Source organism: Patella vulgata, chromosome 4, assembly GCF_932274485.2.
Source record: "Patella vulgata chromosome 4, xgPatVulg1.2, whole genome shotgun sequence".
NCBI classification, from domain to species: Eukaryota; Metazoa; Mollusca; class Gastropoda; family Patellidae; genus Patella; species Patella vulgata.
The window spans coordinates 4,287,264-4,313,224 of NC_065882.2; the positions used below are offsets into that span (position 1 = coordinate 4,287,264).

At 36.0% G+C, this 25,961-nt stretch overlaps 2 protein-coding genes across 6 annotated transcripts in view; one reads left to right on the plus strand and one right to left on the minus strand.

Annotated features, from left to right (window-relative positions):
* The window catches only part of LOC126819683 (AP-3 complex subunit beta-2), a 32,236-nt gene extending 19,416 nt beyond the window's left edge, over positions 1–12,820 (minus strand). For 2 of the 3 annotated variants that reach the window (XM_050547860.2, XM_050547858.2), the window contains exons 1-12: positions 12,426–12,558; positions 11,049–11,124; positions 10,705–10,779; positions 9,986–10,081; positions 7,998–8,158; positions 6,893–6,959; positions 6,049–6,231; positions 4,780–4,941; positions 4,053–4,150; positions 2,502–2,628; positions 1,202–1,264; positions 390–522 (exon numbers count right to left, since the gene is read on the minus strand). In XM_050547860.2, the coding sequence (XP_050403817.2) occupies positions 390–522; positions 1,202–1,264; positions 2,502–2,628; positions 4,053–4,150; positions 4,780–4,941; positions 6,049–6,231; positions 6,893–6,959; positions 7,998–8,158; positions 9,986–10,081; positions 10,705–10,779; positions 11,049–11,124; positions 12,426–12,553 (1,369 nt within the window). In that variant the 5' untranslated portion in view covers positions 12,554–12,558. Of the gene's footprint in view, positions 1–389; positions 523–1,201; positions 1,265–2,501; positions 2,629–4,052; positions 4,151–4,779; positions 4,942–6,048; positions 6,232–6,892; positions 6,960–7,997; positions 8,159–9,985; positions 10,082–10,704; positions 10,780–11,048; positions 11,125–12,425 lie in introns of all 3 variants that reach the window. The other variant, XM_050547861.2, reaches the window with a different exon arrangement.
* A 96-nt stretch (positions 12,821–12,916) lies between these two features.
* The window catches only part of LOC126819720 (secretory carrier-associated membrane protein 1), a 30,163-nt gene continuing 17,118 nt past the window's right edge, over positions 12,917–25,961 (plus strand). For all 3 annotated transcript variants that reach the window (XR_008787798.1, XM_050547925.2, XM_050547924.2), the window contains exons 1-2: positions 12,917–13,111; positions 23,909–24,019. Coding sequence is in view for 2 of the 3 variants with exons in the window: in XM_050547925.2 (XP_050403882.1) it covers positions 13,055–13,111; positions 23,909–24,019 (168 nt within the window). In the remaining variant the exon portion in view is untranslated. The remainder of the gene's footprint in view (positions 13,112–23,908; positions 24,020–25,961) is intronic.

Below are 25,961 nucleotides of genomic sequence, written 5' to 3' on the forward strand. Positions count from 1 at the left end.
CTCCAAGTGGGCTAATGAACACAGGCATACGCCATACAGTATGCTATGAGGGAAATTTTGCCCGGGCAGGGCCCCTATGGCTTACTCTTATATTGAATTCCTACTGCCAAGGGATCTTTCATGTGCATGCGAATGTATAAAGGGGACCTCAGTTTTTCAACCCATCCAAACGACTAGACAGCTGTCCTTGTCAAGCCCTTCGTCCTGCACCACTGACAAGGGGAAACAACGTCAGAAAATCCTGATCGAACACGATGAAGGGATCGAACACGCCACCTCCAGGATAGCGAGCCAGCGCCTTACCCAAACACGACAAGCAACAAACTTGTTTTCTGCAACAAAGATAAAAAATCAAAGTACATGAGTAAATGAAGAATGAATGAACTTACCATCTCTGTTCGACATTAGATGAACTAAACCATTTAAACAGGTATCTGTTACTTCTGCTATATTACTGGCACATCTACCAATAGCTTGTATAGTAGCTGCAGCAAAATCTTTATCTGGACTAGTTACGTATGTCTAAAATAAATAACATTTACTTCAATTACAGTTTTTAAAATTGAATACAAATTGTGACTTCTAGAGGGCCCAAAAGCTAAAAACGTGATTTTTCGTACAATCAGGGGCCATAATCCAGGAAGTTACGTTCCGATATGCGCAATTTTGAAAGGAATCAAGATCTTTGTGATATGAACATAAATTTAAAGTTTCATCAAAATCGGATCAAATTCCAATTCCACTAACATTATGGTGTAACGGTGATATATTCAAGCGTTTTTTTAAATCGGATAAAAATCTTGTCCTGTAGAGGGACCACAAGCTAAAAATGCAATTTCTACTGATATGCGCGAATATCGTAATGAACCAAGATCTTTGGGTTATAAACATAAGTTTCAAGTTTCATCAAAATCGGATGAAAATTGTGACCTCTAGGGTGTCCACAAGCTAAAACAGTGATTTTTCGTACAATCAGGGGCCATAATAATGAAGTTACGGTCCGATACATGCCAATTTCGACAGAAACCGAGATCTTTGGGAGATAGACTTCTATATTTAAGTTTTGTCAAAATCGGATAAAAATTGTGACCTGTAGCGTGTCCACAAACAAATTGTGGACGGACAGACGGATGGATGGAGAGGGCGACGACAATATACGTCCACATAAAAATGTGGGCATATAAAAAGGAAATTTACTGACCTGAAATTCTCTCAGTATGGTAGAAATATTGCTCTCGGTAGCCAAGTTTGTTAATATCTCCAGCTGAAATATATTATACAAAATCTTATGACACACAGATTCTTCTGACAGTCAAAACAGGAAAAACAAATTACAGAGAGAGAGAGAAATGGGGTTTAACGTCCACTTGACTCAGGTCATTTCGGGACTAACACATGGTTCAATTTTATTTCAATAATTCGCTTGCGCGTAGGGGTCTTTAGCAATGGGAGGAAACCTGAGGACACTGAGAAAACCCACGAGGTTGGACAGGCGACGCTACTCCTTGTCACGTACAACCAGGGAATCGAAACCCTGCTAGTTGATTCAATGATAGACCGTATGATACAGCGCGCACATGCTAACCATTCGGCCATCCTCCCCCCTCCCCAACAAATTACAGAAGATGGTAATTAATAAAAGAAATAGAGAGAGAGAAATGGGATTTAACGTCCACTCGACACAAACTAGGTCATTTCGGGACTAACATATGGTTTAATTTTATTTACATAATTCGCTTGCGCGTAGGGGTCTTTAGCAGTGGGAGGAAACCGGAGGACCCGGAGAAAACCCACGAGGTTGGACAGGCGACCCTACTCCTTGCCACGTACAACCGGGGATTCAAAACCACACCAGTCGACTCAATGACAGACTTTATGATACAGCGCGCGCACGCTAACCATTCAGCCATCCAACCCCCCTAATAAAAGAAATAAGATTATGTTTCAAGATTCTTTGCAGTCAGATAATGTTTAGTTTTAAGGTCTCATCAGCATTACACTTCAACTTCAGTCATTTTAAAACAAGCGCCTGTCCAACCTCATGGGTTTTCTCTAGGTCCTCCGGTTTCCTCCCACTGCTAAAGACCCCTACGCACATGTGATTTATTGAAATAAAATTAAACCATATGTTAGTCCCGAAATGACCTAGTTTGTGTCGAGTGGACGTTAAACCTCATTTCTCACTCTCTTTTTTAAAACAAGCGTATAGTTATTTGTATTGTTATGTGTTGAGTGCGAGGTAATAGATTTTTGCCAGACAGCAGAGCTTTGGCCTACTCCTCATTGTTTGTTCCCTTTGCTTCGATGTACAATTAGAAGTTTTTAGAAATGTACAATTGTATATTTACCTTTAATAATTTTAGAAATATACAATTGTATAATATTTACCTTTAACAATATTAGAAATATACAATTGTCATTTTACCCATAACAATTTCAGAAATAAACAATTGTATATTTACCTTTAATATGTTTTTAGAAATATAAAATTGTCATCTTACCTTTAATAATTTGATGTGTAGTGGATCACTAGAACGGATGTAAAAACTTTTTAAATGTGGTTCAAACATTCCTTTTCTTCTACTTGTCATAGTCGCCACGTTACTTAACACTACATACTGAATTTCTCTAAAAAATACAGTTAAAATCTTTCATTTTGCCCAACCTAATTTCATACACATAACTTTGAAAGAGAGAGAGAAAAAGAGAAAAGAGTTTAATTCTGTCATTTCAGGACTAACAGATGTTTCAATTTCATTTCAATAATTCCTTTGCGCTTTGGTGTCTTTTACAGATGGAGGAAACCCGAGGACAAGGAGAAACCTGCAAGGTTGGACAGGCAAGACTACTACTTGTTGAATGCAAGCTGGGAATCCAAACCACGCCACTTATGACAGAAATGAAAAGAAATGAAATGGGGTTTAACGTCCTACTGTTCTGCTCCTAAACTGGGTTAATGAAGACGGACATACGCCATACAGTGTGCTATGAGGGAAATTTTGCCCGGGCAGCGGCGCTACGACCTACTCTTATATCGAATTCTAACTGCCAAGGGATCTTTTACGTGCACACTAATGTGTACACAGGACCTTGGTTTTTCGTCCCATCCGATTGACTAGACAGCTGGGATGAACTTTCCCGGCCAATGCAGGGATCGAACACCCAACCTCCAGACTAGCGAGCCAGCGTCTTACCCACTTAGCCACTGTGGCTCTCTACTTACACTAGGGACCCGGTATCATTCAGATTTGATGAAAAAAGAAAAGAAACTGAGCTTACCATCTAGAATCTAATACACATATCCACTAGATTGCCATCCAGAAAGTATTAAATGCCATCAAGATTCATCAAAAAAAACGCCTAGTTTCTGGTACCATGTAGTTTAAGAAACACTGTTTAGTTTTGACATTGGTTGTCTAGTTTATGACCATTTAGTTTAGTTTTGATATCAGTGGCGGATCAAGGGGGGGTGACTAGGGTGACTAGTCACCCCCCTGAGAGATTTAAAAAAACGCTAAATCGGACAAGTTTTTGGGGTTTTCACTTTATTTCTTTGAGAACTATTGCCCAGAAGATACCTCAGATACCACAAAATAGTTTTAACCCCTTTGGACACCCTATGCCCTCCCCCCTTCTAGTGCTGCCGCTTCGCCCCTGACCTGTTTTAGTCACCCCCCTGGAATAAATCCTGGGTCCGCCACTCTCTGGTCGTCTGGTTTAAGACCATTTAGTTTCATAAGCTAGACGACCGATGTCAAAACTAAACAGTGTTTCTTAAACTACATGTAGCACAAACTGGACGTTTTTTGATGAATCTTGACAACGGCATTTAATACTTTCTGGATGGCAATCTATTGGATATGTGTATTAGATTCTAGATGGTAAGCTCAGTTTCTTTCCTTTTTCTGTCAAATCTGAATGATACCCGGTCCCTAGTGTTTTCACAGACCTCATGATCTAAAGAGCATGCTTTAAACCATTCAGCCACTTTGACGGCTATTTCGAAATCATCAAAACAGGAATACAAAACCCAGACATATAAAATAACTTACTTTTGACTACGTAACAATCTAATCAAAGCTTTTGCCATGACATTTCCTTCTGATTTAGGAGCACAGTGATGATATAATTGTCCGACGGCCATCACAACCTGATATAAAAACAGAAATACATGAATAAGGATCATGGTCATAAAGCACTTGTCGCAGACATTGTCACACACAGAGAGACAGAGAAATGGAGTTTAACGTCCACTCGACACAAACTAAGTCATTTTGGGACTAACATAAAGTCAGAGTTGATCACAAAGCACAGTTTTACTTTGAATAGTTTGATTGTTTTCACAACTAAGCCTATTTAATATGGCTGATTATGTGAATATACATGTCACTTTGGTCTTGGTTTAGCAGACTTATTGTTTACTGCAAAGCCTAAATAATATGACTGATTATGAAGTCTTTATAAACAGTCTTTCTTAAACAATTGAATATAAAAGTGGAAAAATATTGACAAGGCAAAAGTATATCAATACAGCAAAAATATATTGATACAGCAAAAATATATTGATACAGCAAAAATATATCGATACAGTATATCACGAACAACCGCATTGCAATATATCGATTTAGCAATATCTTTTGACGGCCCTAATCAGTAGCAGAATTAAGTCTGTTGATTAAAGTTTAACACTATATTGTATATATAATACGTACAGCAGCGTTTCGACTGTTTAACAGAGGTTTAGCTTGACATAAAAGATATTTTATATATAATACGTACGGCAGCGTTACGACTGTTTAAAAGAGGTTTAGCTTGACGTAAAAGTAATCGGTGATCGTGATCCATCATATATGGTGTCTTCTTCATTTCTGACACTTCTTCTTCCTCTTCCTCTTTATCAGAATCTTCATAAAATGGACGGTCGGCATCTCCTGGTCCATCCTGTCAAAAGATTGATTAAATGAATTACGTGTATAAGCTTTATATTTTATATTTTTCATTAAATATAATTTTAATCTTTTTGGGGGTGCATTTTTCAAAAAAAAGAGAGAGAGAAAAATGGGGTTTAAAGTCCACTCGACACAAACTAGGTCATTTCGGAACTAACACTGGGTTCAACTTTATTTCAATAATTCGCTTACGCGTAGGGGTCTTTAGCAGTTGGAGGAAACCGGAGGACCCAGAGAAAACCCACGAGGTTGGACAGGCGACCCTACTCCCTGTCACTTACAACCGGGGAATCGAAACCACGGCAGTTGACTCAATGACAGACCTTATGATACAGAGCGCATGTGCTAACCATTCGGCCATCAAACCCCCAAATGAGCAAGGAACAGGATGATAAGTCTCTAGGTAAATTAAATTCTGGAACGTTGAATTGATTATCCTCATACAGTCGTGATGTCATATTCAAGGCTTGCATAGATGACAGACAAGTGATTCACAACTCAAGGACCATTAATCCACCCATAAACGGACTAACATGAAACTCCAATCTGATTAAATACAGATCTATATTCCGTTTTTTTTATTTTTATACCACGTCAGAGGTCATACAAGCGGCTTTTGACCATATGACGTCAGACATTTGACTAACCAATCAGCGTTGATGTTTCTAGTGGGTTACCCACAGTTCTGTCCACCTCACGCCAAAAACTCGACGAAACAGACCGTTTCATTAGCTAATCTCTCATATCATCCAGAATGCGGATTATATAACAACTCTTCCAGACCCTAGTGTAAAACAAAACTTTGAACTATAAAAAACGAAACGAAACAAAATGAAATGAAATGGGGTTTAACGACCTATGAGGGAAATTTTGCCCGGGCAGCGTTCTACGGCCTACTCTTATATCGAATTCCAACTGGCAAGGGATCTTTTACGTACACGCCAATGGGTACACGGGTACTCGGTTTTCCATCCTATCCAAACAACCAGACGGCTAACCTTGTCAGGCCCTCCGTCCTGCATCACTGACAAGTGGAAACCAAACCAAAACGAAATAGGATCTGTATTTTAACAGATTGATCGAGGATTATTATACTTACGGCTTGATTAGGACTAATAAATTGTGTTCTGGAATATCTGGTTAACATATTTATTATTACAACTTGTCCCCATTCTTCTACATCTACTAACAAATTACATAGTTTACGATAATTCTTGTGAATCAGATCAATTCTCTCCGGACAAACTTCTTCAAACGCTTGAATGGCACTTCCCGCTACAAGCTATAAACAAAACAATAAGATTGAGGTACGATTATAAAACTTGGGAGTCATTTAAGGGGTGAGGCTACCTGAAAAATGTGTTCTGAAATTTTAAAGCTATTGAATTGAAGATGACACAAGTAGTTAGGAAATGTAACAAACAAGAGAAAACTAGCATTAAAAAAAAAAAAAGCAGTTTGAATTATCATTAATATTTCAAAAGTTATCAAAATATTTCTCCAAAGACAAAATATTGTGGTGAGGCAAATGTTTTAAACACCATTTTCCAAGAAACTATAAAAATTATAGAGAAAAAATCTTTGTCTGGTTTTAGGGTTATTATTAAAGAATAAGCAGTCCGAAAATGAGACATTTATCTTTATTAGTGCCAGAGATATGGTGTACCTACATTTTTCATACTTTTTACAAAAAAAATGTGTTACCCTAGCAACAACTTTTTTTTCTTTCGTTTTAATGTTAGTTTTCACTTGTTTTTTACATTTCCTAACTAAGTGTGCCATGTTCAATTCAATAAGGCTTAAGTTTAAAATTTCAGAAAACATTTTTCGGGTAGCCTCACCCCTTAATGCAATTAAATGTGACTCTGACCTATTCAAGTTGAGTGAAAACCAACATCAGAAAGACGGATCTGTTCAACCTAGCCGCATCAAAAAATACTTACTGTTGTTTTATCGCCCAGTAATCTTTCTATAACTTCAATTAATTGATCTTTAACTTCGGGATCCAAACTAGAAAATATATCAAGTATAAAAATCATTGTTTAATTAATTTGTTTGTGTAGGGCAAAATATCACAAAAGAATGTCCCCCAGAAACATATCAATGCCAGAGAGCCAAATATCACAAAAAAATGTCCCCCAGAGACCTATCAATGCTGGAGGGCCAAATATCACAAAAGAATGTCCCTCAGAAACCTATCAATGTCGGAGAGCCAAATATCACAAAAGAATGTCCCCCCAGAAACCTATCAATGCCAGAACGGAATGGGGTTGAGTCAATTCTGTAGACGAATTTATCATTCAATTTTTTCAATAACTGCATTTGCGCAATGGGAAGAGAATTTATTTTATAGAACACAGAGTATCTGCTTCTCTTCTTAGCTTAGCGGGCGGGTTGGATGGCTGAATGGTTAGCGTGCGCGCGCTGTATCATAAAGTCTGTCATTGAGTCGACTGGCCTGGTTTCAAATCCCCGGTTGTACGTGGCAAGGAGTAGGGTCGCCTGTCCAACCTCGTGGGTTTTCTCCGGGTCCTCCGGTTTCCTCCCACTGCTAAAGACCCCTACGCGCAAGCGAATTATGTAAATAAAATTAAACCATATGTTAGTCCCGAAATGACCTAGTTTGTGTCGAGTGGACGTTAAACTCCATTTCTCTCTCTCTCTCTCTTAGCTTAGCCTTACAAATTTTGACGATCGAACTATACAACATTCAGTAGCTTTTGGGGGAGGGGGGGGAACCAGGACAGACATAACAAACATTTTTAATTTCCAGTTTCACATTTATTGCACAAATGGGGTTTAACTCCAATCCACACAAATTAGGTCATTTCCGGACTAACACATGGTTCAATTTTTTTCAATAATTGCTTGCAGGTAGGGTCTTTAGCAGTAGGAGGAAACCGGAGGATGGACAGGCGACACTACTACTTGTCACGTACAACCAGGGAATCGAAACCCCACCAGTTGCCTCAATGACCGTATGATTCAGCACGCACGTGCTAACCATTCGGCCATCCAATCCCCCCACCACTATTTGTAGCTTAATACCTGTATAGTTTGGGTATGGCATGTGCTGCCGTTTTCCTCACGTAAGGGGACATGTCCATCACTGCCTCCTTTATAGCTAACATCATTATTGGTGTAATAACAGATACACGAATACTCGACAAAACTCGTAAAGCACTGGCTCGTATCAATTGATTAGGATCCTGAAAATAAATAATAATAATAATGTAAATTTATAATTGCGCTCACTCCATCCATAATGAGTTTTGAGTTTGGATTTGAACATGGCTAATGTTTGAGAACTCTGTATCTCCTATGGTAAGTTATTCTACAAACAGGCTCCACAGACACTGAAGGCTTTATCTCCATAGAGACTTATGAATTCACTGACATAACAGGACCACTATCGACTTCATTTTGGTCAAATTAATGTGTTGAATTTGCTTGCTTATATATAATTTGAAATATTGAAAGAGCAAGCTCATGAATTTTTCAGTTTGACAGAGCAAGGGGAAGCCAGTCTGTTTACTTAACGTCCACTCGACACAAACTAGGTCATTTCAGGACAAAAACATGGTTCAATTTTATTTCAATAATTCGCATGTGTGCAAGGCTCCTTAGCAGTGGGAGGAAATCGGAAGACCCGGATAAAACAGGCGACCCTACTCCTTGTCACATACAATCTGGGAATCGAAACCACACCAGTATGATATATAGCGCACACGCATAAACCAAGTATTTAATTTCCTGACCACTGTTCAAAAATTAATCATTATACATCAATAATCAGTTGGGTTGTTTATTTTTTAACTGATCGAGAAATTAAACACTTGTAAATTGGACACTCATTATCAAAACTGAATGGTCAGCTTTAAACCGAACACAAGTACAAATTAGATGAATTTTGGTGATTTTAAAATTTTTTTTACAAAATTTTAGACAAAGATTTGATATTAAACAAATGTGAAAGAGATTAGTGATAGATACACAAGATTAAATGATACCTGGGTTACAGTGTATATTGCTCTATCCATTTACTATAAATGCTTTTAGATTATTAATATCGTATATTATTGACCGTCCTAGACTCTTAAAACCTTTAGCCAAATCAAAATATTATTAGCCAATTCAGAAAGTTTTAGCCAAATATTTTATACCATTTTTATTCATATGTTTGTTAATTAAAAATGAAAATAAATGTTTGATATGTACTTATAGAGTACACAAGAATATTATTTTATCACCTTGTCCATGCAAAAGTTCACATTATTGAGAGAATGAATGCAGATAACAAAAAAATGTTTATAGGACGTACTTCACAGTCACATGATTTAATTTACTTCATCGTCATAACAGAAAAGACACGACGATTCTTTTTAAGACACCACTGATCAAATGCTCTGACATATTCAAAATTTATGCTTTCCGGTCCATCCTTTATATATATGCATGAGGTCATTGAGGGCTAGCTTGACGGTCTCGGTTAATAAGGTCTAATTTTTGTCCACATGTTGATGAATCCAATGAAGGACTTCCGTCCGAGATGACACTCTCACTCACGGAAGTAGATTCTGGACTAACAGTAGTCGTTCGGAAGGAAAAAGGAATCCATCCTTATTTTGGGTTTACTAGTATTAGTTGTCATTTTTGTGCATTTAATTTATTTGCTGCGTAAGTAAAGAAAACTTGCAGTGAAGCGAATGTAAACAATGCAGTGCCACACAAAAGAGGCGTAACTGTGTTTTATAGTCTCGAGACTCGATCTTTCGGTCGTTTTAATGCGTAACATTGACTGATTTGCGACTTGTTAGATTGAGACTAGGGTAATTAATGTACTAAAAATAGACACTCCATCGAGTCAATCGAAAGAATTTAAGCGTTTAATATTAGCAGATTTACGAAATAACACTCTCTAAAATTCATTCGCCAAATTTTTCGCCAGTCTCATCAATTTATTCGCCAATAAAAATAATTGTCGCCATTGACGAATTGGCGAATGTCTAGGACGGTCACTCATATATTATTCTTACCCTCAGGGCTCGTTGAAATGTACTAATAGATAGTAAGGCTAAATCTTGTTGTTCTTCAGCATATCTTGTTAAATATACATACACCAATTTCTTTATCTGAAACAGAATAAGATATATAAAGAAAGGTTGCCAGGCAGCAAAACATATGCCCACAGCAGCTAAATCGTCCGAGCAGTCAACAAATGAAATGAAATGAAATGGGGTTTAACGTTCTACTGCTCTGCTCCTATCTGGGCTAATGAAGACAGGCATATGCCATACAGTGTGCTATGAGGGGAATTTTGCACAGGCAACGGCACTATCGCCTACTCTTATATCTATTGCAGGTCTTTCTTCAGGCCTGAAATGTTTTCTAAATTATTAATTAGACATTAATTAACTTATCCAGGCCATAATCAACTCTCGATAGCAACAGATTTCTCCGATATTAAATAGATTAGAACAGTTCAGCCATATTTTGATTTAAGTTAAAAAATGGAGGAACGAGACTTAGCCTCGAACAACCAGTACGTTAGTCGAAATTATTGCACACGTCCTGTCAAACCTTCAAAGGCTAATATCTTCGCTGGCAATAGATTAATTTGAAAGAAATTTTCAAATTATTCATTTTACATTATCTATTTTCGAACTATTATAGCAAGAATGGCTAGCTCTTTATCTAAATCTTACATAATGTATCTTTAATGTCTATACAATATCAGTGTTTTTATTTTAATTACCTCAAGGTTTTTAGAGACCACATTTTTTACAACTGCAGGGAATAAATCTGATGCATCTTTTCCTTTAGCCACCATCTAAAAAGTAAAAAAAAAACTGTAATCATAAAAAGATTGGTTTATAATAAATTTCTAAGATTTCCTAACAAAGGTACATGCCCCTAAAAATTATTATTATTTGACAATCTTTGAAAATCAATAGGACTTTTAATCTAACAAGATTTTTCAACAAAGAGATATAAAATTAAAAATATCATTGTCGCCCCAATTGTGCTCTCAAAAAAGGAAATGACAGTGGGTGTGACATCAATATATGACGACATTAAAATGATAGATCCTCCTCTCACCCCAATAATTCTCTTCATTGCCTCCAACTTCTGAGTATCTTTGTTACTATCAAGCATTGCTTTCAAATCCTCGTGCCTGAAATAGAGTTAAAGCGGAAATTGCAAATTTTCAAGTTATATTTTAAAAATGTATTAAAATAAAGCCTTAAAATAGATATGGTATCCATAAACAGTCCTACCTTGTTAAGGAATAATCCTATTAATCCTATAATTCGCTATTGCCAGCTGAGAAATTGGCAAAAGTATCATTTTTAACTTCAAATTCCAACGTTGGAAAATGGTTGCCCCGTGTTGTCAATAGCAAAACAGGGGAGGTAATTGTGTTGTTATTTCTTGTGTCATAGATTTTTAAGGGTGGGAAATAATGCCCATGATCGTATAATAGTGATTTGATAACCTATTGAGCAAAAGACATAGAAATAATTATGTTTTGACTTTCTTAGAAAATTTGAAATTCTCGCTTTAAAATGGTTAAGTCTTAATTTTTCTAGCACCTTGGGTGTGGCTGAATGGTCAACGCGTGCACGTTGGATCAAAAGGTCTGTCATTGAGTTGAGTGGCATGATTTCGATTCTTCGCTTCTACGTGACAAGGAATAGGGTCGCCTGTCCAACTTTGAGGGTGTTCTCCAAGTCCTCCAGTTTCCTCCCACTCCTAAAGACCCCAACGTGCAAGCTAATTATTGAAATAGAAATGAACCATATGTTAGTCTCGAAATGACCTAGTTTGTGTCGAGTGGAAGTTAAACCCATTTCTCTCTCTCTTTCTCTTATTTAATACTCATTAGCTTACTGATGTCATGCTTGGCCTTGTCTAGCCCAAAATTTTAGATATGTTAATTTGCAGAACATATTAACTCAAACTGTAAATTGGGTCGTAGAGTGCTTCTAGGTGTGGCCCAAATCTTTGATTCCATGTTCGTTCGTTCGTTCGTTTCTGGGGTTTTACGTCCACTTCCACCTAAGGTGATATCGTAGACAACGATTCCATGTGAAGGTATTTGTTATTTATAGTTTTTGCTCATTATTGTTAGGCCTACTCTGAGCATTGTATTGTAATACTTGTGTATTGTGTTGGTCATGACAGATATACTTGCAAATATGTTGAAGTGCCGCAATCATATTTTAAAACAACCCCGCGGCCCGTCCAGTAAATTAAGGATATTCATTTACGAAGCGTACCGATATAGTCGAAATGTCAAATAAATCTACCCATTATTATTACCAATCAAATTTTATATATCCATACCTTGTATTATAATGTTTCTTACAAAATCAACCCTTGCAAAATTATACCAAATTAGGGATTGGGCAATGGGCATACATACATGTAGGCCTTAGCCAACGTGTAATAATAATATTATTATTATTATTATACCTTTTAAAATCACTTGTAAAGAAGCTACTGCTGGCAGGGTCTGTTGACATTTCTGCTGCCTCTCCACTTCCAGTCGAGGAAGGGGGCTTGTCGTTCGCATAGGATGTTTGGAAGCCATTTCCCGCCATGATACCTGCAGACATAGAAAATCACAATATGGCCACTAATTAATAAAATTCAGAAACAAAACAATACGATCAGAAAATATGTGATGATTTTGACATGTTTTTCATCCAATACCGGAAGTCAGGCGGTCCTTGCTCATAAATATTCATAAGTTAAGCGACACGTGCCATATGGTCACAAATACTCTACATTTTCGTATCCCATGTGAACTCAATAGTGTCAAAACGATAGATTATTAATCGAATTAAATCCTTCATCATAAATCCATTGAATTACTCGCCATAGTCTGATGACAACCTAACTTAAATTCAGAAATGACGTAATTTCATGTGATATAAACTTGTGCGCATGCGTCATAAGTAATCTGCCATTTTAGAAAAAACACCTCACGAATGGTGTTCTGATTATCAGTTATTTATGTTGGTTAAATGTATAGAAGAAGTTGTAAAATTTGATACATATTGCAGTTGATTACTTTGTCTTCACATCTACAAGGATAGATAATGTCCGGCTTCGACAGTAACCCGTTTGCAGATCCAGGGGACGTGAACCCCTTTGCGGTAGGATTCTCATCATAATCATTTTGATATTGACGGTACTGAACACTTGAATGTGACAGACCGACTGTAAATATGTACATATTGTCATTGTCTCGCCTTTGCCCTTTGGCGTAGGTAGATTGATTCAGTGTATTGTTAATGGATTCAGTATATAAGCAGTTCATCGATACTAATATTCAAAATGTCTATAATAAGCTGCTGTAATCACAGGAGTCTGACCTATCCGTGTATATAGGCCTATATATTATATGCATACTACACCATGTCCAATCAGACAATATATAATAAAAAAGAACAAGAATGCAATGCCTGTTGAAGACTAGATTTTACATGCTCTCGCTTCGACTCGTTTTTTTTTTCAACAATTCGTAATGTCAGGCAATCAAACCTCTGTCGATTCACTCAGATATGCTTTTTCGATTACATGTCATTTGGGACTAGGCCTAAAAAAAATATGACCACGACATTTGGGACTCGGGTATACGTCGTTTGGGACTTTGGTATACGTCGTTTGGGACTCGGGTATACAACGTTTGGGACTTGGGATAATTTATTAGAAATAGGCCAATTCAAAACACGAAAGAAAATATTTATTAACATGGTTAGTAAAAGTCTCAACCGAACGATAAAACGTTAGTTGCACTTACGGTTCTTTGATAATCATCATTTCTCATAAAAGTTATATATTTAAAACGAATAATATGCTGATGAATTTATTTGAAAATGACCTACACAAAAAACAAAATAAATATTTACATGTACACGACATGCAATCTTTTTTACAAACCCCTAGAAATTGTTAACAATAATCCGTGAGCTGCACGTTGACATGCTTGTCAAAATTAATTCGTTCGTTCGTTCTTGGTGTTTAACGTCTGCTTCCACATAAGTGATATCGCAGACAAGACATAGGAGAGCCGAAGCTGATTCCTGTTTTTTAGAATATGATTTTGCAATCTTTCCATTTGGCCTTAGGCCATGGATTTGGTTAAGTGGGAAGTTAATTCAGCTATTGAAGTTTAAGTATCCGAAAGCCAAAAATAGTTTTCAAATTTTCAATTACAACTTACAACCTTAATCCGGTTGATTGGCTGGTGACGTCACAGGCACTACACATACTATATACATTATCTATACAATACACACCACCCGTTGACAAGTGTGTACGTGTCAGTCCAATTAACATGTGACTGGCATAATCATAATCACCGAATTATCGTCTTGCGTTGTTATAGATTAGACATTTGTGATTGGAATATTTTAGAGTGAATTTAAAATGCTGTATCGTGCCGTAGATCCATTTAAGGTGCCATTGTTTAAATAGAAGTTAACCTAATCGTATCACAAAAGTTTATCCCTCGAAAAAGTTTATATTTAGATTTCATATCAAGTCAATTAAATGTTGTTTAGACGCCAGTCAACAAATAATATGAGGCTACCTGATTACAAAAACACCGGTGAGCAATAATTATTGGGTAAATAATAATTACAAACAACTGTTGAGTAAAACTTAATTATTTTATACAATTAATAGGTGTGTGTACGATTCTACCATTAGTTCATTTGTGGGTACAACGCACACGTTCTACCTAGAGTGATGTCTTTGATCTGACCGTCGTAAAAAAGATAATTACATAATCAGCATTCTTAATCCTACTAACAATCACTGCTAACACCGAGATGTAAATTAATTTATTACCCCAAGTCTGTATAACTTTAGTCGGATTGATAGGGGTGATGATTTTCCGTGATCGCGGAATTGTCCAATCAAAACGGAATTTGAAATCTCACACGAAAAAAGACGGAAAAGCAGTTATCCAAGTATTTCATCTTTTTATTCATAAAAATCGGAAATATTGAATGATATCGCATGGTTTTGTTACTGTCTATTTTAGTATTTAGCTACTTTCATTTCATCATTTAGGAATCATAATTTTAATCGAAACGAAAACCCGTCTTTCATGTATCCCTGTATACAATTACTCTGTAGTTGAACTTGAATTAAACATTGTAATGTATATATGTCTTAAAAAAAACTTCTGTCACTTCATAAAAGTAAAAATCGTTTCATTTACTTCTTATTTTACTGCCGGGCTCGTGACTCCTGTTTATCTGCATTAACCATGTTACATCACAAATATACCGTAGCCTTGTGAATCCAGCCCTTATTCTCGAAGAAACGGTATTAACTACGAAGATGTCTGGATAAATCGCGACTACAACTAGCAGCTGAGAAAAATGGCTTCGTCTGCTAAAAAGATGAAACGAGCTCACAAGATGTAATTTTCTGTTATTTAATTCGGGAAACAGGTTTAAAGAATAACTAGTCATTGAACATTACAAGTCATTCACAATTCTCAACATTTGTTATCATTGGTTTAAAATGATCCGTTTTGTAATAAAAGGCATTTTAAGATGTTTTATTCATTTATTCATAAAATAACATTTTATCTCGGAAAAACGGAATATGGTCAGCTCTGAAACGGAAAATAACGGAATTAAAAATCATCACCCCTAGATTGATTAATTAATGATAGATATTAACGACACTGCTTGCCATATTATTATCAATACACAAAGATAGTTAGATGGCCCTTCTCAATCTGTCTGTTAATTTGTACTGTAAATTCTAACGTATATTGAGATATTTTTTCGTATTTCATTTTTACGGTCTATTTCAGAGTAATGAAGTCAAATTAGCGGTACGATGATAACGGATCGCTTTTCAATCATGTTTGAATTTTATGATACATTTGCATGACCACATCTTTTTACTCCTGTACTCTTTTACTCGGGGAAATTAGAACCACAATACTCTTTTGACGAAAATGTATCTTGAATCGATTGGACTGCACACGATGTTAGAGGGTATTAAAATTGCTGTCATGAGAAACGAGAGCGAAACAAATTCTGAATTGGATCTTAGATTAAAATGAATTACAAAACAAATTATTCCGTAGTCAATTGTTTTATTTAATTATGGGGATTAAGGAATCAGTCAGGCGTTAATGAATACACACACCAGCTGTATATAGGTAATTAAGGAGTAAACATTCCGAATATGCATTCGGTCACTGTGACGTCACTAGCAGGGCTGCCGACAACCAGTATCGCAGCGCAATTTGCGATACATATTTTATCCGTTGCTAATCAAAAATTAAAATCTAAAGTTTTTGATTCGCAGTAACTAGGAATCATTAATATGCCTGTCATTTTGGATATTGACACAAGGATAATCCACATTTGAAGACTAAAAGGCTTTCTGAACACTTTCAACGTGTATAAAATGTTGAATAAAATTTTATAAACAAAACTGAATTCTCCGTGTGACATTTTTTTCTCGAACTACCCAGACACAATTCATTATACGGTACTATATAATACAGGGACATAACTCTATGAATAGTGACTATTAAACCGGAAATAGGGAATCAAGTAGTACCACTCACGTTGCGAGACATCAAGTAATTATATTATATTCATTTTGAAAGAAAGAAATCCAGTGTATCCCCCACGTATTGTAAATAAAATATAAAAAAATAAATATATGTTAACGTATTGTAAAATGATAAATCAAAGTAAAAATTCCCGTAAAATATTGCGTGTGTCTAGTTAATCGAGGTGCGCCCGATTGAACAAAAATAGCAATACACGATAAAAAGCAGACGAAATTGTTTTCTAACGAAGATTTCTAACATAACAAAAAATAACAATTAAAATGATTGGGGCCTTGGAAGTCACTGTTAAGAATTGGCTTCAGACATAAGACCTAACTAAATGTCTACATCACATTCACAAACTGTCACAAGTACTTGTGGCAGTGTTAAAAAAAATCTAAGAATAGTAAGAATGGAATCTAATCATATTTGTTATGAAGTAAAGTAATATCTTGTTATTTAGGTTTTTATGTTGAAACTGAAAAACTGCTAATCAATTTTTAAATTTTCTAATCAAATTTGGCAAAATTGGACTTTTTGATTAGCAGTGCTGCTAATCAACTGTGAAAAATTACCGACAGCCCTGGTCACTAGCGTCTGAGGGGATTAAGAGTGTTTTCAATAATTGGCAAAGTCGTTTTTACGAACGGAAGGTCTATTTTTACGACTTTGAGTGAAGATAACTGAATTAATTTCAATCAGATTGGTGTGAACTAGCCGTAAAGTTGATAAAGTAACCATTGGCTACACGTATCGAAAAGTTCCCTACGTGTATGTGCACTTTAAATATTATAAGATTTTGTATGTGTGTGTTTTTTTAAGTCATGTTTTCAATTATATGTACATGTTGACTGTATGGTTCAATACAAGTCTATTTTAATTTTCAATGGAAATTTTACATACATAACATGTTGACTGTGACATAAGTGGGCGTTGTCTAGAGCAAAGTTGTCTGCTTTTCATGCATAATCTTTTTGTATGGCAAAGCACGCCTTGAACCGAAGTTTAGGATTGTTGATTTTTAAAAGAAAGATACTATTTTTTATACAAGCTTTTATTAAACAACTAAAAATACATGAAACTCATCCTATATTTATTAAAGATACATTAGGGGAGATTCGATAACGAGTTGGCAGTTCTCACTATAATAGTTAGAAACTAAATACTGTAAAGGCAATTTGCTGAAAATTTCATTCAAATTGGTCACTATGAACCGAGAACTAAGCGATTTAAATTTCCGCCTAGCCTCAATCATCATTACTATAGTCAGTACAATAAACAGCATAGTCTCGATTATCTGTTAATCGTGAAGGAAAGTTATGCAGTAAATCTGCTCATAATCCACTAAAGATCGCAGGCTAGCGATGCCATATAGAGTTGTTTATGGTCTGGATAGGTTAATTAATGTCTAATTAATAATTTAGATAACATTTCAGGCCTAAAGAAAGACCTGCAATAGACAGATTTAGCTTGTGCATAATGTATGTTTAATAATCACGGAATGGATAGTCAGATTTGTGTTAGATTTTACAGATAATATATTTTACCATTATCAATTTAACAGTCAATTATGACGTCTTCTTTGATTATATGGGAGCCATGGTGGCTAAGTGAGTAAGAGGCTGGCTCGCTAGCCAAACACACACAAGCGATGAGTACATGTACATGTAAGTCTCACGCACAGGTTTACTAAAATTTCACATGTAACTAGCCTGGAAATAAGGCGTCTGTCACAATGTCGGGCACAGATTCAGGCTTTGTCAGGCACAAAACCTCAGGCCCCAAGTTCAAAAAGCATTCTCAGACTTAAATTAAGAATTTGTACTCAAAATTGTTCACCTTATTTTAACTAAAATATAGCCCTTTATAAAACTTTTGTTGTTTTAATGTATCAAATACATCAATAAGAAACGTATGTGCAAAGTTTTGTGTTTCTGGATTAAAGATAGTTCTCATAAACAGTGATTGAAAGTTGAGTAAATTCTTAACTTAAGTCTGAGAATGCTTTGTAAACTCGGGGCCTGGTGCCTGTCATTTTGTACAGCACTGATTTGTCTTTTTTATTAATACATGTCGGGCACTAAGTTGAAAATAAGTGTAGGCCATAATGCCGCTGCCCGGGCCAAATTTCCCGTCTTCATTAGCTCAGTCGGAGCAGAACGGTAGGACTTTAAACCCCATTTCATTTCATTTGTTTTGTTGGTAAATTTTGACCTGGCTATGAATTGTAGTACTTGAATCACAATTTCTATTGTATCATGACTACAGTGGCAATACCCAGCACTAATTATACATTCTGATAAACTGTTTCAATGGCATTTAGTAATTGAACTAGAGTATACAGGTCACAATTCTATGGAATACAATTACTGCTTTTTACTGAGCGACGTTTCGACTAGGCTTCTCTAGTCATTATCAAGCTATGATAAAAAATGAAAATATGACAGGACAATATATACATGTACACCACAATGCTAAGTTAATGATGACAAACCAGGGATGTAACTTAATTACGTGTACCTAATGGTAATCTGATTTAATTGTACGCTAATAAGTAATAATACCAATTAACCTAAAAAATTGACTAATTGATTAATGGATAAGTTGTTGTGGAGTATACACAGTGATTAGTGGGTTTTAATAATACAAACGTTGCAAGAAAATGAAAATTGATGAAATGTTATCAACGACCCCTTTCACTGAAATAAATACAAATGGTAAAAGAATAGATTGTTGTGGAGTATTTACAACGATTTGATGAGGTTTTGATAATGACAACATCCCACGAAGATGAGATTTGATTTGTGTTATAACCAAAATAATTGATATGTGGATGTTGATGCGAGTGATTACACTGATATACGAAAAACCCTTAGAACAATGACTGCACAATGATCAATAGTCCCCCGAAGGTTGACAATTTAAAATATTGAGTGGTACTTCACTGGATGTTATGGTGATGAAGAAAAGCAGGGTTTAATTTCAGAAATATTTTTAACTGATTTAGAAGAGAAGGCGCTTCAAACATCCACCGTAACCCCAACATGCTTCTTTAGGCAAGTGGATGATACCTTTGTTATTATCAATCAACAAGATGATCCAGAAACACTGTTACAACACCTCAACAGGCAACACCCACGTATAAAATTCACAATGGAAACCGAAAATGATAACCAACTACCTTTCCTCGATGTTTGTGTATCTAAAACCAACAACTCGATCCGCACCAGTGTCTATAGGAAACCAACTCACACCGACCAATACATTCATTTCAAATCTAATCACCCGAATAGCGTCAAATCGGCCACAATTTCAACTCTGGTGAACCGTGCGAAAAAGATATGTGATCCTGAGAGCCTCTCCAAGGAAATTGATCATCTCAAACATGTCTTCACAAATTTCAACGGCTATCCAGGGAAGTTTGTGACAAACGCCATCAACAAGACCCTGTCGGCGAGTGCAGCTAAACCAAAAACCCCGACTGCCCCAGTCAGAATCTTCCTTCCTTTCAACGGCAAAGTCTCCTACCAAATCAAACGGCTACTAATGCAACAACCAGAAATAGATGTAACTTTCACAAAAAGCTACAGCACTAAAGATATATTAAGAGCCAATGGTAAACAAAATCCTACACAACCACCACAACCAAAGGGATGTGTTTATCAAATAGTATGCAATTGTGGGATTGCATACATCGGGGAGACAAAGCGACCATTAAATAAAAGGATAGATGACCACAAGTCGAAAGCAGCAACCAACAACTCAGCTGTAGCTGAACATTTGAACTCCAACCCTCGCCACAGAGTCCAATGGTCCAACGTAAAACCACTATGCAAGAATATAAGCAACAAGAGAGCGCGCCGATTACATGAAGCCATTCATATACGACGACACAAACCAACGACGATGAACAGAGATCAAGGATTGTTCCTCCCCAGGGCGTATGATATTCTTATCACATAATCAAGGCTAAGCATAATTCTACTTTTTTCTTTTTTATCATATTTAATACTTATCAATATTCCAGTAATAACTTTAAGTTTGTAATAACCATCATAATATGCAAAAATAACAACTAATAATTCCCAACTATTTTTGCTTTTCAGGCATTTCTGCTTTTCAGGCCTGCGGTTATTGTAATTTAATGCACTCAATATTTCTAACCCTGCTTTTCTTCATCACCATAACATCCAGTGAAGTACCACTCAATATTTTAAATTGTCAACCTTCGGGGGACTATTGATCATTGTGCAGTCATTGTTCTAAGGGTTTTTCGCATATCAGTGTAATCACTCGCATCAACATCCACATATCAATTATTTTGGTTATAACACAAATCAAATCTCATCTTCGTGGGATGTTGTCATTATCAAAACCTCATCAAATCGTTGTAAATACTCCACAACAATCTATTCTTTTACCATTTGTATTTATTTCAGTGAAAGGGGTCGTTGATAACATTTCATCAATTTTCATTTTCTTGCAACGTTTGTATTATTAAAACCCACTAATCACTGTGTATACTCCACAACAACTTATCCATTAATCAATTAGTCAATTTTTTAGGTTAATTGGTATTATTACTTATTAGCGTACAATTAAATCAGATTACCATTAGGTACACGTAATTAAGTTACATCCCTGGTTTGTCATCATTAACTTAGCATTGTGGTGTACATGTATATATTGTCCTGTCATATTTTCATTTTTTATCATAGCTTGATAATGACTAGAGAAGCCTAGTCGAAACGTCGCTCAGTAAAAAGCAGTAATTGTATTCCATAGAATTGTGACCTGTATAATTATACATTGATTGAAGTTTATCATGCACATGATGTACACATAGTTTAATATACATGTAAATATTTCAATCACTTATCAGTTTAATGCATGACATATTTTATAATTTGTTCACGGAATCAATCAACTACCGGTACACGTGTTAATCAGGTCTAGATATAATGATTTTTGATCTACGAGGCGCTAATGATCTAGTACCTGACATTTTCAGCTTTGTGCTAGACTAGTAAATATCAATAAACGTATCTCTGTGTCAGACATATTGACAGTTACAAGGAGCATTGTGTCTCACAAACCGTAATTTTTGGCTTATTTCATTCGTTCCTTACATGTATTTCCAGGTGTTCTACTTTCATGTCTGTGAATTTCAATACACCAATAATGCCCTTGATTATAATATGACAAAATACCTTTTTTTTCTTGAACTTTTTCTTTTTGGGTTTCCTCACACATTGCGACTAGTACATACAATTGATCCATATTCAGTGTCGTCACAAATTTGGTACTTTTAGATTTTAAACTCTCTCACACTCACAGTCCGATGATTTGTATTACATAATGTGCAAAGCTGAATAATTGCGGAGGTTTGAGTTTGGCAAAGAACCAGATATTCTATATTCCTATACCATAGCTAGCTTCTATTAAAAACATCATGTCCTGACAGAAAATTAGAATTTAGAAAGCAACTTGACACCACAACAGACTTATGTAAAAGCCATGTATTTGATCTCTGGTGAATATCGACTACTGTCTATCGAAACAATTCTGATTAATGTAGACTTGGACGACTAAGCGACATACAAAACCTGTATAATTATGTAGTCACAGATTGCAGTACTCAGCGTCTGTACGTACATGTATGTAATAATTTAAAATAATCAATAATAATTTGGATGGTGTTCAAATACTTATATAGTGTGTGATATTTATTCAAATACTTATATAGTGTGTGATATTTATTCAAATACTTATATAGTATGTAATATTTATTCACGGTAGCTAAGCGGGTAAGACGCTGGGTCACTAGCCTGGAGGTCAGGTGTTCGATCCCTGCATTAGCCAAGAAAGTGCATTCAGATTTTCTGCTGTGGTTCCCCCTTGTCAGTGATGACAACAGTTATCATCCGATCTGTTTGAAATTGATATGCATCATTTAGATTAGTGAAACGAAGAAGCCTATTGAATTTCAGCAATTTCCGTTTCACTTTGTTGTACCCTGTGAATGCTCTAACGACAAAAGTTATTATCCGATCTGTATGAAATTTGTATGTATCGTTTAAATTAGTAAAACAAACAAGCCTATTGAGTTTCGGCAAATTTCCGCTATTACATCTAGAGTTACAATGTATGGCCCTTGTTTCACTTTGTTGAATGTTGTGAATGCTTGAATGACAAAAGTTATCACCCAATCTGTATGAAATTCATATGCATCATTTAAATTAGTGAAATGAAGAAGCCTATTGAATGTCAACAATTTCCTTCAATTACTTCGAGAGTTATGGCCCTTGTTTTACTTTGTTGAAACTTGTGAATGTTCGAATGACAAAAGTTATCATTTAATCTGTATGAAATTTATATGCATTATTTGAATTAGTAAAACAAAAAAGCCTGTCGAATTTCAATATTTTCTGTAGTTACGGCCCTTGTTTTAGAATTAGAACCTTGTGAACCCTCAAACGACGACAATTATAATGTCATCTGTATGAAATTGTCTATTAAATGTCCCTAATTACCTACAAAAGAATAAATATTCGACAACCCTTGTCGACCGATCGGACAATTTAGCTGCTGTGGTCGTATGTTTTGTTGCCTGGCAACCTATCTTTGTGTTTATTGTGCTTAATCGATACATGTAAATACAATTTAAGGATTGTACTTTGAAATGGTGTGAAACTGTGGGGCTGCACAAACTCAATATATGATAATTACTACAGACATGTACTCAGGGTCAGGGCTCACACTATCGGTCACCAAAGTTGTAATTTGAGATAAAAATATGAAAGTGACAATTAAAATTTGATTTTGGTGAAAATGTTTTGCGGTAGTGGCGATTCTTTTTGAGAACTGGCGGACAAAAATCTTCAAATTCTGATCGTATTTATCCTGGATTACCCATTATTTACTACCAATGATTAATCCAATCGGTGATTATTTGATGTTTCGTTTCGTATTAAAAAAAATGATAAAACTAATACACGAAATCAAAATGGCTGACAGTTCCTTTCGAAGAGAATTAAATATTTTTGATAGCTGAATTCCATTTACATTGGCTTCATATATGTCATGTAAAATATACAAGCATGCCTATCGGATATCATTATTTCAAATTATATTATCACCACTGGTCGATAATAGTGCCGATTCTTGAGCGAGAAAACAGTTCGCAATTTGTATCATATTACCGTCGCCAGAATGCTCTAAAAGTTAATGATGGGGATAATTATAAGCATCTCTTACAAATATAATTGAAAGTTATATCATTCTATCATGGATTCAGATTCTGATACCTTCGTAGATGTAACGTACAATTATAACATTAATCATTTCTGCTGTTTTTCAGGATCCGTCTGTGCAACAAGCCACTGGGCCTGGAACTGGTGCGCAAAAATCTGGAGCTCTGGATGACTACAATCCATTTGACCAGGGCAATCAAACCAGACCTGCTGGTGGGGTAAATATCTAATTTGTAGATCAAGCTTATATTTAAAACCCGTGGGGTCGGGGGTCAATGGACGAACGGTTACCGCATGTGCGTTGGCTCATACGGTCTGCCATTAAGTCAACTGCTGTGGTTTCGATTCCCCTGGTTTTGATTCACTGTTTGTACGTGACAAGGAGTAGGGTTGCCTGTTCAACCTCGTGGGTTTTCTTGGGGTCCTCTGGTTTCCTCCCACTACTAAAGACCCCACTCTCTCTCTCTCTCTCTTATAGGGTTGCCTGTTCAACCTTGTGTGTTTTCCTGGGGTCCTCTGGTTTCCTCCCACTACTAAAGACCCCCCTCTCTCTCTCTCTCTCTTATAGGGTTGCCTGTTCAACCTTGTGGGTTTTCTTGGGGTCCTGTGGTTTCCTCCCACTACTAAAGACCCCCCTCTCTCTCTCTCTCTCTCTTATAGGGTTGCCTGTTCAACCTTGTGGGTTTTCTTGGGGTCCTCTGGTTTCCTCCTACTAATAAAGACCCCCCCCCCCTCTCTTTCTCTCTCTCTTATAGGGTTGCCTGTTCAACTTTGTGTGTTTTCCTGGGGTCCTGTGGTTTCCTCCCACTACTAAAGACCCCACTCTCTCTCTCTCTCTCTCTCTCTCTCTCTCTTTTATTTTTGGCTTACTTTGTACACAGTTGAATACAAAATTAGTTATTATCTCAACACTGGAATCAAATCATCAATTTTATGACCCATTATTTAGTCAGTTAAATTATCAAGTCTAAAAGCAGATTCAAAATCAAAGTTTGATTATAATCTGATATGTACTTGAAAATATGGTTAAGAGAAAATCTAATGATTTTGTATTCAGTAATGAGCCTTATCATAGAGCAATATAGTAGATATTATACTGATATTAAATTAACATAATATACGTATTTTATGTTCACTATTAATATATGTTTTTTGAGTTACATGTATGTCATTTCGTTTTAATAGTGTCAGTCAGATTTGGAGTTAAAAATAAAATGACATTACGTATTGTTTAATGGTTGAGAGCGAGACATTAAGTAATATATTGTAACAACAAGAGGACCGTCAGGTCCGAGTGTTTTTACTATATATTACGCAATGTCTCAGCTCGAGACCATTAAACATCTTAAAATACAGACACTCCGCACGTGCGTTTACAGTGAAATACGTCACTCGAGTCTAATATTTGACAAGGTACGATTGGCAAGTTGCCCGTATGATTATTTGAAATAATGGTACGCCAACATCAAAGGGTGACGTCACATCTGTATTTTAAATGGGTTTAATGTCCTACATGTATTTTTATGCAAGAAAAATAGATGTAAAATGTCAATGGAATATAGAGTGGTCCATGTTGAACAGTAAAAATTCTATCTCATGCGTTTCACATATATAGCCACTGAAATAGAAAATAGTCTCAAATGGAACGAAGTACAAGCATCAAGACATTAAAACCTATTGCAAGACTTCAGTCAAGCAGAATTTATGACACCAGACAATCGTTAAATTATGTTTTTTAACCATTAATTACCATTAGGTCCATATAGAGATGGGGGGTGGGGGTTGTATGGCCGATTGGTTAGCGTTTGTACGTGACAAGGAGTAGGGTGGCCTGTCCAACCTCGTGGGTTTTCTCCGGGTCATCCGGTTTCCCCCCACTGCTGAAGACCCCTACGCACAATCGAATTATTGAAATATAATTGATCAATATGATGGACCCGAAATGATCTAGTTTGTGTCGAGTGGACGTTAAACCCCATCTCTCTCTCTCTCTCTCTCTCTCTCTCTCCATATAGGGATATATAATGAATAGGCATATTTAGCTCTTGTATAATGCATGTTTAATTACCATTCTGTTGATATATATAATGAATTGTATAATTTATATTTTTAGTCTGGTATCCTGTTGATATAGGGATATAATGTATAATTTATATTTAT